The sequence below is a fragment of the Bidens hawaiensis genome, unplaced genomic scaffold (assembly GCF_021521415.1).
Source record: "Bidens hawaiensis isolate Kalapana, Puna unplaced genomic scaffold, B.hawaiensis_p1.1 tig00010796_1, whole genome shotgun sequence".
NCBI classification, from domain to species: Eukaryota; Viridiplantae; Streptophyta; class Magnoliopsida; order Asterales; family Asteraceae; genus Bidens; species Bidens hawaiensis.
Genome location: NW_027491829.1, coordinates 162588 through 175157, shown reverse-complemented (window position 1 = coordinate 175157; position 12570 = coordinate 162588). Strand labels below are relative to the sequence as shown.

General features: G+C 35.6%; 2 protein-coding genes across 2 annotated transcripts; both read right to left on the bottom strand.

Moving 5' to 3' along the window:
* Positions 1–228: 228 nt before the first annotated feature.
* On the bottom strand, positions 229–4362 carry LOC143536382 (agamous-like MADS-box protein MADS2). Its single transcript, XM_077030386.1, has 8 exons — positions 4176–4362; positions 1212–1290; positions 1064–1128; positions 888–987; positions 773–814; positions 653–694; positions 422–564; positions 229–316 (listed from the first exon to the last, which is right to left on the bottom strand). Exons 1-8 carry the CDS (start codon positions 4358–4360, stop codon positions 229–231), a joined length of 744 nt encoding a protein of 247 aa, XP_076886501.1. The 5' UTR covers positions 4361–4362.
* Positions 4363–6855: 2493 nt separating this feature from the next.
* LOC143536381 (uncharacterized) lies at positions 6856–10156 on the bottom strand. Its single transcript, XM_077030385.1, has 2 exons — positions 10025–10156; positions 6856–7131 (listed from the first exon to the last, which is right to left on the bottom strand). The coding sequence occupies exons 1-2, from the start codon at positions 10138–10140 to the stop codon at positions 6927–6929; spliced, it is 321 nt and encodes a 106-aa protein (XP_076886500.1). The 5' UTR covers positions 10141–10156; the 3' UTR covers positions 6856–6926.
* Positions 10157–12570: the final 2414 nt, after the last annotated feature.

The following is a 12570-nucleotide window of genomic DNA, read 5'->3' as shown; positions in this document are numbered from 1 at the left end:
AGGACATCAACTTTAAATTCTTGAAAGAGTAAAACTTCATAAACAAAAAACTATGATCATCATTCTTCCACCATCTTGATTCTTATCATAATACTAAATTCTTACATACCCTTTCACTTTGTATAAATCCACAAACTGATTAGACAGAAGCATTATCCAAATCCATAATAATGTAGAATGTAGATTTATTATCACCAAAAATAGAAACAAAAGTTGACCATGTCAAAGTCAAAGCATCCATCCAGGGACTAATCCATTCACATTGTGCATCACATTTGTTGTAGCTGTTAAATCGCCTGAACCAAGTGTACGATACCTGTAAATGAAATCAATTTAGTTATTAGTTACAAGAAAAAATAAATATCAGACCCGCGAAAGAAACAAATATTAAGCGCGCAAAATATATTATCCACAAGTTTACCCGATTTGTAAATTGGGGTTGCAATCCAATGGCTGGAAAAAGTTTTGAGATTGAGGATTTTGGTTTTGTTGTTCATATGAATAACCATGTTCACCTCCTGCCCATGATGGTCCGGCTTGATTTTCTGCGTAAATTTGTTCCAGCTGCCGAAACAAGGTAATCTTTATGATTGTTTTGAATAAGATAAAAGCTTTTGCTGCAATCTAGTTCTCATTGTATGGATGTTATTACCTTATCATGCATATCTTTATTAGCTTCAGTCCACATCTTTTCCTGTTATTTCATTGATCATCACTAGTAATTTAGTTAGTCATTCAAGCGTAAATGATTTAGTTACTTATTATCTCTTACCTTAAGTTGGAGCTCAGAGAGCTGATCTAGCATTGATTGAGTCTGCATTTAAAGCAACAAACAAGAATCAATTTCACTAAACAAATATTTACATAAGTTTCTGTAAAACATTTACCCTTGTGGACCGGATTTGCCTCAAAGCAGAATCTAGTTGACGCTCTAGTTGTTCAAGTTCCTTAAGACTCAGTGCGTCCAGATCTTCCCCGAAAATTTGCCTATTATAGATACAAATCGCGTGACTAATTAAGCCTCACTAGAGTACATATAAGTTAAAGTCCTAATGAAACTTGCCTTTGATGCTGTTGTAGAGACTCATATTGGGCTTTCAGTTTCATGTACTCGGTGTAGCTATTTTGCTAAATATAGAAGATATAACGTACACATAAAATACGGATCGAGAATACTATGAAAATTGACACTTGAAGAAGCTAGAAGCTACCTCGATGTTGGGGGTTGATTTGCCGGTTTCCATTGAACCATAGGTGCAATTATGGTATCTTTCGAGCATCTTGAGCATGCTATCATAAGTTTTTTTAAAGTTCAGTTAAGGTTTGTCCATAACAACAATATATTTGTTCATTTTATGTAGGAGTAAGATTCTAAAAAGGACTTTGTCTGGCACTGTTATTTATCATCATTATCAAGATTCGAGTATTTGCACAAACAGATAAAGTGATAACCGATAAGCACACAATAATACAATATATACAAGATCTGAGAGAAGTGTGCTTCTTTACAAGAAATCTTGATTAATTACTTCACATGATTTGTTCTGATAATCATAATGCATCTGATGCATGCTTAGACTAATTAGTTGTAACTAAACGTTTCATGTTTCAGATAAAAAATTTCCAAACGCATAAATGAAATTTGATCATATTTTGTTTCAGGAGAGACAAATTATAACTATTGCATTTCAACCATTTTCATTTTAAGCATTTTTAATTTAAATAAAAAAACAATTTATTTAGTTCATTGTGTTCTCGCGAAACGAATTTCACGTGAGTGTCCAACAATCGTGCACATTGTTTTCTTTTCCATGTGATCATGATGAACTTCATGATGCACATAAAGTTTGATGTAGCTTTAGGAGATACAAATTTGCAGGTTTCCTGGGTAAGTGAAAGATACTACCACTTACTAGAATAGTGTTTTAAATGTTATTATACTTAAGAGGTATTAGACTATCAATAAGTTAGTTTAGTAATTTTAGTTTTACTTTTAACAGCAAATTAATGAACTTTGATTCATGCCCTATGACTCTCTACTTTCCATTCTCTTGTATAAAACTATAAAAGTAAAGAGTTGTCCTGGTTTTAACCAAGAACAAACTTTTTCTAGCAATTGTTCATTTTTTCACCTCGGATTTATTGTAGAGTTATAGTTTGTAGGCTACTATAATATAGTAATGCAGTTTAGTTTGCTTCGGTTATGTTGTTGGATTATATCGCTATAATTGTTGTAACACCCGAAATTGGGGTGTTACAATTGTATCCTAAAGATAGACACGAGTCTAGCATGTAATTTGTTTCTAAAGGGTTGTAACCATAAAAACTTAAGTTTTTGAGTTTATTATTTCGTTCTTGAGGTTTGGCCATTTTAACCGGTTTGGTCTAAAATTGTAATTTTCAACCCTTTTTGCCACTAAGGTTTTAGTTTAACCATACGACTCCTTCTAACTAATTAATTCTGTTCAAATATCATATTAAACCCCACACACATGCCCCTTGCGTGAGGGCCATTTGCGGTTTATTATGTCCAAAGACCATGTAAAATTCTATGGCCCATCACTATCGTCCGCCGTTTTTTTTAATATATTTTCTTCAAAAATTATCTTTATTGATCCTCAAGGTGGTGTTGGAGATGAACTTAACATAAAGTGGGAGACGATAGTGATGGTCAAAGGGTTTTATAAAATATTTGAACGGAGTGAAGAGAAATGAACAAAAATGTTTCCCGCGTGAAGGGCACGTCTATGAATTAACTGAATCTTTGGACAGAGCTAGTCAAAGGGATGATTAAAGGTTAAATAATGAAAGCCATATGAATAAATGTTTCCCATTTGAACTAAATTAATTAAGTTGGACAAACTCATTGAAAAAAAGAGGTTTTTACTGAATTACTCCATCCGTCCCATTAAAAGTGTCATGGTTTGAAAAATACAAAGTTCAAGAAAGATTAAATGATTACCTTTTTTGCTTACAAAATGACAATAATACCCTTGAAAATTGGGTCCATCAACATTAATTATTAATGCTAGTTATGTGTGTTTAAGAGCAAACTTGAAAATTGACTAATAAATTTTGAAAGTAAACATTTATAATGGGACAATTAAAAATGAAAATATGAACACTTCTAATGGGACGAAGGGAGTATATTATCTTTCGTTTATGATTTTAGTGAAATCATAAAGGTTGTTTTTGACTTATTATTATATTGGTTATTACTATTGATCGAATGTGTTCATGTCTCTTGTAGTGCATTATGCAACACAAGCGGACAATATAAAAAGACACAAATGAAGCCCATCAAAATTAGACTTCTAAGTTTTAACCTTTCTTTCTTATACACAATAGCAAAGGCCATGGATTAGTGAAAGTAAGTTTAAATGATAGTCAGGTTTCAAGTTTGTTAGTCGGCATGTTGAAAACAATTAAAGGATGTTATATTCGAACACCATTTATGTGTCGAGCTATCACCTGTTGTGTGAATACCCAAACCTTAATTAATAATCCGGAAAACTACAAGTGAGGAGCCCTTGTCTCAAAAAGATGAAATGTCATGGAATATGTCTAGAAGCCACCCAATGCTAGACCTGCCTTATTTGTGACTTACTAATGGCAAATTAAAATACCCTGCGGGTAAGACACATATATTCTATCCTTATAAAGAAAGTGGCAAGCTAGCTACTTTGCTCCTAGGGTTGAGGTTATAGAGTTAGCCCGGTCTCTAAGTCATTCTGGTTTGTGTATTGTGCGTTACTTATTATATGTATGTTATACCTACATCTATATGCCTATATTTATGAACGAGTCATTCCCAAAACATCACCTTTTGCCTCTAATTTTCATGCCTTTATTATCAAGGCATCATACATATATGTTCACAACATATAAACATGCAAAATAGATTAGTTTAACCTCGTAGTTGCTTCATAAATTAAACTCAAGACTAATTAAATGAATGGATTAATACAAAAGCCTAAATCTAACCCTACAAGAGCAAAACTAACTAATTAATTAAACCATCATCAAACAAACAACAAAAAGATATATTTTATCCTCAAATCTGCAAAACAAACAAAACATGCACCAATACACACATATAGATAGATATGCATATATATATATATATATATATATAGAGAGAGAGAGAGATGAGATCTAGAGAGAGAAATGAATACTTGGAGTTGCTGCAGAACTCATGGAGCTTGCCACTGTTAGAGAAGATGATGAGAGCAACCTCAGCATCACAAAGAACTGAGAGCTCATAAGCTTTTTTTAGAAGCCCATTTTTTCTCTTAGCAAAAGTCACCTGCTGGTTTACCTTGTTTTCAATCCTCTTCAACTCCACTCTTCCCCTCCCCATAATATCTATATATCTACTTTAGGCTTTTCTGAATTGATTCTTTAAAAAATCTTGTAATTTCTTCAACTTTTGCGAGTGATTTATGATAAAGATATAAAGAAACACAGAAAACTGAGATGGGGTTGCTGGATTTTGTGGTTTTTAGGGTTCAAGATTTATGTTTACTTCAAGCTTCAAACTTATTGCTCTTTAACCTACTTGAGAAAGACAAGCAAGCATCAAGTGATGATAAGTATATACCCACTTGTCACTTGTTTCAATGCGCAAACACGTGTCCAGTTATGAGAGGTTGGCGTAGTGTAAGAAGAAGCATTTATCTTTCAGTCTTTGTCCATGTATAATCTTAATTTTTATTTGAATTACATCAGTGCAATTGTGCAAATAGATATAGAGAAATGCTTGATTACCGTTTTTAAAATTATATAATTACGAATCATAATTTATTTTCCTGGCTTTGTTAGGTCAATTTATATAGTTTCATATAAGTTAAAATACAAAGGCTTATTAAGAATGATTATATGTCATGTTTTCATTTAAAACAATTTTTAAATCACACACTTTTTGACATTTTTCAAGTTTTCTCACTTTTTTAAAAAGTTAATAACTTTTTTATACGACATTGAATGTTTTTATACGTTAGAAAAAAGAACATACATGTGATTTGTGTGTAACGTGTGTGATTATGTTAATGTGTAATTATTTTCATCATGCGTAATTAATATTATTCATGTGTAATTATTATTACTTCATGCTCAATTATTTTATTTCATGTATAATAATAAATAACGCAGAAGGACTTTGTACGCTTTGTATGATAAGAAGAGCCTTTGTACAATAGCACTCCTCTAGTTTTATATATAGATGGGAGTTATGGTAAGTAATAGTGCATCTCTTTGCATAACTTGGGTGTCACTGATCCATGATACCACACCTCTTATATCATGTTTTGTAGAATTATGCACATATATGTAACACGTCGTATTCTATGAAGTTACATGAATGATTTTAAAGGATATGAATGAGATATTATTTTATTTATTTTTTGCTCTTGTCTTTAAATTTCATTTCATGCATGTATCAGGTTTTTCAATATATGTAAACATTTTTAAGAATATCTTGAGAGCATCAAATGCCCGTTCAATTTCCTATCTGGCATCTTCTTGTGTTGTATAAAGCATATTCGTATGTATCTTGAGAGCACATAAATTAAGGATTTGACAAAGGTAGCCCACCCATGGTATATATGTCATCAGTGAGGTAGTAATCATAATTAGACACTATCCCTCTAAACTGAAATGAAGAATAAGGTGCTACTCCGTTTATCACATCGTTGAATAGCAACGATTGATAAAGTACGTTTATGTTGTTATGTGAACTTGCTACTTCAAAGAAAGCATGGCCAAATCATAGATATTGTGATGTCACTGCCTCGAGCACCAATGTTGGGTCAATATGATCACCACTCGTGTACCAGCCGCACCATGTATTTGGGAAATTACCCCACTCTCAATGCATGCAATCTAGGCTACCGGGCATGCTAGGAAAGCCATGCTCCGATCTATGCCAATTGTGCAACCGTTGAATGTCGCTTGTGTCCGATTAAAATAAATATTTTTGCACATATATAGATATTAATGATAGAGTTACAAAATTATAGACACTAACTCGAGCGGTTTTATCAAGCATCCTCAAGTATTCATCCAATGAGTCAGATACAGCTGCCAATTGACAAAGTGCATTCATGACCTTTCGAAAAGTAGTGAATTCTCTCATACCTCTGGCATCGTACATCAATCTGAAATACAACACCTCACAGCTAGCGTTCCAAATTGTTGGCAATCCTTTGGAAAAATTGTTTGCTAATTCGAAACGTCATCTAAATAGCTCTCCAGTAAAGTTAGAATCCTCAGCAAGGTAGTCACGAACCAAACTCTCGATGGCAGCGAAAGATCCTCAGAAAGGTTTTAGACTTACCAAATTACTTTTAACTTAAAAATCATTTAAAATAGCATGTTGTGTTTATCTACAAACAAATTATTTGTTTTCATAACAAGTTACAAAAATTTTATAATCAATTTTATTATGATAAATAATATATAAAAAGTGAGGGAGTATTGTGGTTCAAATCAACGAATTTAGGTGCATAAATACATTTGGCATACATGCCAGAATCTTATCTTAGTGGAAGAGCCCACATGCCTGTAACACTCAGATAATAATCTGATCTATAAGGTCGACAAAGTGAAGAAACCAGTTGTACCGCACAGGCACACCCCATCCTTCAGCTCGGGTATCCGTTCCAATTGTACATAATACCCGGTCTGCTAACCTTTGTTCTTCGGATATTTGCCATTCTTTTGAAAGATGGATGTGATGTGACCCTTCAACAATTAGCATTTATCTTCAAAAAGGTTGTTACTTGTATACTTATTGATTCACACATTAGCAAATATATCATAGATGTCACCAGAATACTGGCTATGTGATTTAGAGCAAGATTGTTGTGTCTGACTAATTCATAACGACAATAAATGATTTTATATAAAATCTGAAAACCGAAATCGATTTAAGTTGTAGGGACTTTAGAGCACTCTGGGCAAGGGAAATGGCCTTTAGATTGACATTTTTTGCAGGATAAAGAACTCCTTGAGTTATCGCCCATGAAAGAAACTTCACCGAATGCGCCACCTTGTTTGAGTGATCTGGAGCCTTTGCAATTTGAGCATGCGATCAGCTTTAGATCACCACATCTCTTGCACATGCCTAATGAGCTGCATATATGGGCGGGCACATGTCAAAAAAGCTGAATATGTACTTGGTTTTTTGTCTAAACAAACTAACATGCTTGCAAATATGAAAAGAAAAAACTGTGATTTTTCAAACCATTGTGTTTGGACTTTTGTTGCAAAGATGAAGGAAACAACTGTTCTGGCAAAAAAGTATATAAAAACAGCACCACACTTCACACATATTATGGACAACAAAATTATGCGCAATTGTTTCTTCTGCATTTACACAGTTTATCGAAAATGCCAATTCCTTAAAATTAGTCACATTTTGCAAAAGCGAAGACCAGTGATACGACTCCACCTTATCAGTGGTCGACCCATCTGGGTCCAAAAGGTCTCGGGTCAGTTACCTTGACCCAGTCAATCAGGAGCAAAGGTTTAGGGCTGAATTAGTTGGGGGGGGGGGTGACTGTTGACCATTGACAGTCAAAGGCTGAATGTTAGGAGGCATTAATTACCTAAATTATGTTTTAATTATTCCATTTCTGCTTAGTTTTCTATGTCTTGTTTTATTTTGATTATCAAGTTCATCTTGTGATTGGAGACTTACCATCTCGAATTGGTTAAATCGGAGACTAACCCCTCTCGAATCGGGCCGGCTATCTTGTTATTTCAATAAAATAATTTTTATTTTAACAGTAAATATTCCTACTCCTACTCTTCACCAATATTGCACGCCTTTTGCCTAGGTTTACCTGAGACCTCCCCTCTAAGAGGCATATGCCTCTACCAAGTGGGCCAGCCCCACATTGGCATTTCAATAAAATAAATATTTCAACTTTTGGGTTCTATCAATCTGTTTGTAGTGAAAAATTAAGTAACAAATGCTTGAGAATGCATGAGAGTGGTTGACTTTTATCATGTTTGACTTTTCATCACAAGCAATTAGCATGGAAACGTATCTTGCCCGTATTTTTAATCCAAAATTGCTCGTTCTTGTAAAAAGCAATACGTTTTGTCCAAATTGTGTACGCGTAACTACTATTTACAGTAAAAAGACCTATATAACGGTTCAAAATATTAATCACATAAATGTATTACACAAGATAATGAAGGAATTGGGAATTTTACTCTTCCACCTTTACGCTACGATAAAATATGTTCATAGTACTAATATCTAAGATGATGGTTAGATAACAAGCACATGAAAAGGTTTCAATATTGAATCCATGAGATAATTAAGAAGTCAAAATTAGATTCTTCTGAGAGTAACAGTTTTCCACCATTACCTTATACTAATATATAAAATAACAATTAGATACTAACAACTATTTTCCTATATGGATCATGCCAACTCAAAACATGTATCTAAGACTGCAAGTTAACGACAAGTTAATGAAAAAGACTCAAGATTTCATCAAAACAATGATAATAATTTCATAAGAAGCGCATGAAAAAGATTCAAATTGCATCCAAGAGATGATGAGGCTATCAAAATCAAGAATTTGGATATTCAATCATTACGAGGAAGACAAGTTAAAGTTGCAAGCGTTGAGCAACTAGTAAGGTTACTCTTTTGGAACAAGGCATGTTAAGTTGTTTAACCAGAAAACTAGTATTTCCAATAACTATCAAAGCATATTCTCAACTTGGCAAAAATTAGTGTTTCTTTAACATTAACAATGCCTAATTTGCAACAAGACTGCACAATCCAACAGAAACACATGGCAAAATAAGAATAATTTCATACACGAAGATGACATATTGGTCCAAAAACTATGTATAATTGTTTCGTTTGCGTTTACACAATTTATCTAAAATGCCAATTCCTGGAATTAGTCACATTTTGCAAAACTGAGGATCAGTCTGTAGTAAAAAACCAAGTGTGAAGAGTGGTTGACTTTTTTCATGTTTGACTTTTCATCGCAAGCAATCAGCAAACAATCATTTCTTTTCCAAAATGCAAAAATAAAACACCATAAATTGTAAAATAATGCTTCTCAGCAAATCATGGAAATGTATCTTGGCAAATTTTTTTAATCCAAAATCGCCTGTTCATGTAAAAAAACAATATTTTTTATCCACTTTGTGTTGGAACAACTTTTTATTTACAATAAAAGAAAGGCAGAAACAGCGGTTCAATATATTAATCACATAAATGCATACACAAGAATTTACATTCTACCTTTACTCTACAAACAAATATGTTCTAGTACTAACATCTAAGATGACAATGAGATAACAAGCACCTGAAAAAGATGGCAATACTGCATCCACAAGATGATGAAGTCAAAATGAAATTCTTCTTAGAGTAACAATTTGCAACTGTTACCTTATACTAATATATATATATATATAAACAATTAGGTGATAAACACCATTTTCCTACTTGGATCATGTCAATATAAATTAAATTTCTAGGATGGCAAGCTGGCAACAAGCCCATGAAAAAGATTCAAGATTCCATCCAAACTATGAAAACAATTTCATTACAAGCACAAGAAAAAGAAGAAGTTATCAAAATTAAGAATTTTGCTATTTCAAGATGGCAGGCTATGAGTTACAAGCCTTCTTTTATGACCAGCACCAGAATGCTAAAAACAACATGTCTACAATACAAGAAAGACTGCACAAAATACATGAAAAAAGGTTCAAATTTCATCCACAAAATGATGATAATATCAAATTAGATGGTTCAGCATTCCAACTTCACACAAAAATGGAAGATTTTTAATCTGATATATCAAATTAAACTCCCAAACACAAATAAAGATTCAATAATGCATATATCATAAGAATACAACTAAAGAAAAGCAGAATTTTTATTTCTTCCAACAATTAATAATATTTGTCTTCAAACACCCAATTCATCAAAAACCCATATGAAAGAACCCAAAACATGATGTGAATTGAGAGTTAAAACGAAAGGGGTTACCTGCGTTGGGAAGCAGAGATGAAAGAATCGATCTTTGGTGCGGAAATGGTGGCACATAGAAGCAGAGCACCCACTCCATAACCAGCTACTTCGCTTGCAGTTATGTGTTCCAACATGTTTGATTTCTTTTTGGTCTTCTTTCACTTCCAATCCCAAAATGTCTATTATTATTAATCGCCTTCCTTATCCAATGGATTATGATTAAACATTGTAATTTGTTGTTCTTGAGTGTTGGCTTATTGTCTAGTTCCTTGCTAGGCTGGGGTGTCTTTTTTTTATAAAAAAGTTGGTTGTTCAAAAACAAATTGTTCCTCTTCCACTAAATAATATCTTAGTGTTAATGCTTTAACACTAAGTGTAATGGTTTTAACTTAGAAATTGAATAAAATAAACAAAATAAAAAAAGTGTGTGATTGGTTAAAGTAATGGACCCCATCTCATCTTCAACATTCATGCATGTTAAAGGCTTGGCGTAGAGTCCCTTGGCACCCTATAGTGACAACGGGGTAGTTGTGGCATAAATGGGTGACATGACATGATAGTTGACGCCCACTACACAGTCTAATTTTGTATTCTTCTTTTTTTTATGTTATGTCTCGTTTTCTTTAATGACCATGACTTTTGTAGAGCTTCATTCGCTTTTGGTGAATAAGAAATTGATAACCTTAAGTGAAGAGGTATGTACCCGCCTCAACACCAATCAAGGCGGGTCAACCCACAAGATAAAGACATTATGAAGGCACAAAGCCAAAACCTAGGCGCATGGCGCATACAAAACATGCTCAGGCATCATATGCTTGCGCATCACATATGCGCGCGGCGCATCAACGCGCGGCGCATATCACATGCTCTTGCACATCACATATGCTCGCGCGTCGCATATGCGCGCGGCGCACCATAGCGCGGCGCATATCACACGCTCGTGCATATCACACCTGCGCATGAAATATCTGCGCGTGAGAATAAAAAGAAGACTTCGCGCATCCTCAGGATGGGCGCATATCACACGTGCATATAATCAACCTCGTCCTTATCCAAATCAGGGTTAGGGCAACCTTGATTGTGCACGTCAGACAATCTTCTAGAAGGCATCTTTTTAAGGAGTAAGAATATGCTGATGTTGACAGCTGCCAAATGAAAGGTCGACAACTCAGCATGACACATGGGCTACCACATAATTACAACCAACGAGAAAGCGCCAGGTGTCCCAGAGGACACATGGCGCAGTGCGGTTGGAGGAGGCCAACGAGGCTGAGCCCAACCAGTGGAAACCCTAGCACTATAAATACAGCATCAACTCCACTTTGATGGACATTCATTCACACTCAATCATTGACAGTTACAAGCAGTGATATCACATTCAATCATATTGAATTATATTCACTCACAGTCAGTTACAGAAAAAACACACAGTCACACAAATCAAGAGTATTCAGCGATCAGCAATACTCTTGAGATTCACTTACATACAACATTATTATCTTCTCCAAAAGATACTGATTCTCACGCCGGAGGGTTACCCCAAAGAGGACCCCTCTGTCCCTTTCTGAGGGGTAAGTAACGGCGCTGTTCATTTTGTAGGTGGAAGAACTCGGATCCAGAAGAACCATCGGTGAAATAGTTTAATCACACCCGAGGAAAGTAGATCTGCTACCAGTGAGTAGATCCACGTTTCTTCATTGGCGCCATCCACTGTTACAAACGGCAATCAGATCTCATCCAGATCTAAAAAATTCAATCACCATGGTTTCTGGAGTTCGTAACGTTGATCAAGCTCTGGAGGATATTGAACGTGAGGGTGTTAACGACGGACAGCAGGTTCTGAGGGTTCCGCGTGATTCTACGCGTACCACCAGCAACCGTCCCTTCGTCACAACCCCTCACGGCCAGACTGAAACTCTTCCAGACGATCGCACGTTACAAAATATGGCCGGCGCGAAGCTGAAGGGACCAATGGGTCCAGAAGATGAAGCAGACGATCCGAATGAATGGCTCATAAATGAGCAGCGGCGTCTGATGGAAAAGTACACTGAAATGATCAAACAGAAGAAGCTAGCCGACCAAACACAAAGGCAAGCGATGGAGAAGCAGCCCACAAAAAGGCCGCGCGCGCCGGAAGAAGGGCATTCTGTTCACACTGCACACACAGAGTTCAGTGATGAAGAGGTGCATAGCATGAGAAAGACAAGGGATACTCATGCAGGAGGCTCGCAGCTCCGCGCGCCTGTGAACATGGCGCCAGGAGCCAGAGCAGATCCGGATCTGCACATGCCATACAGCCCACCGGTCAGAGGGCAAGTGGACGTAACCACACCCTACAGACCAGCCATCCTGGTAAAACACTCAAAGTTTACTGCGCGCATCGCGCAGGCTCCCATCCAGCACAAGACCAAGATGCCAAGTGGTCTGGGGAAATATGATGGCACGACAGATCCAGATGACTTTTTGCAAGGTTTCTATAACACGGGAAACCTAGAGAGCTGGACGATGCCAACATGGTGTCATATGTTTGCCCGCTGCCTCACAGGCGCAGCGCGAGTATGGTT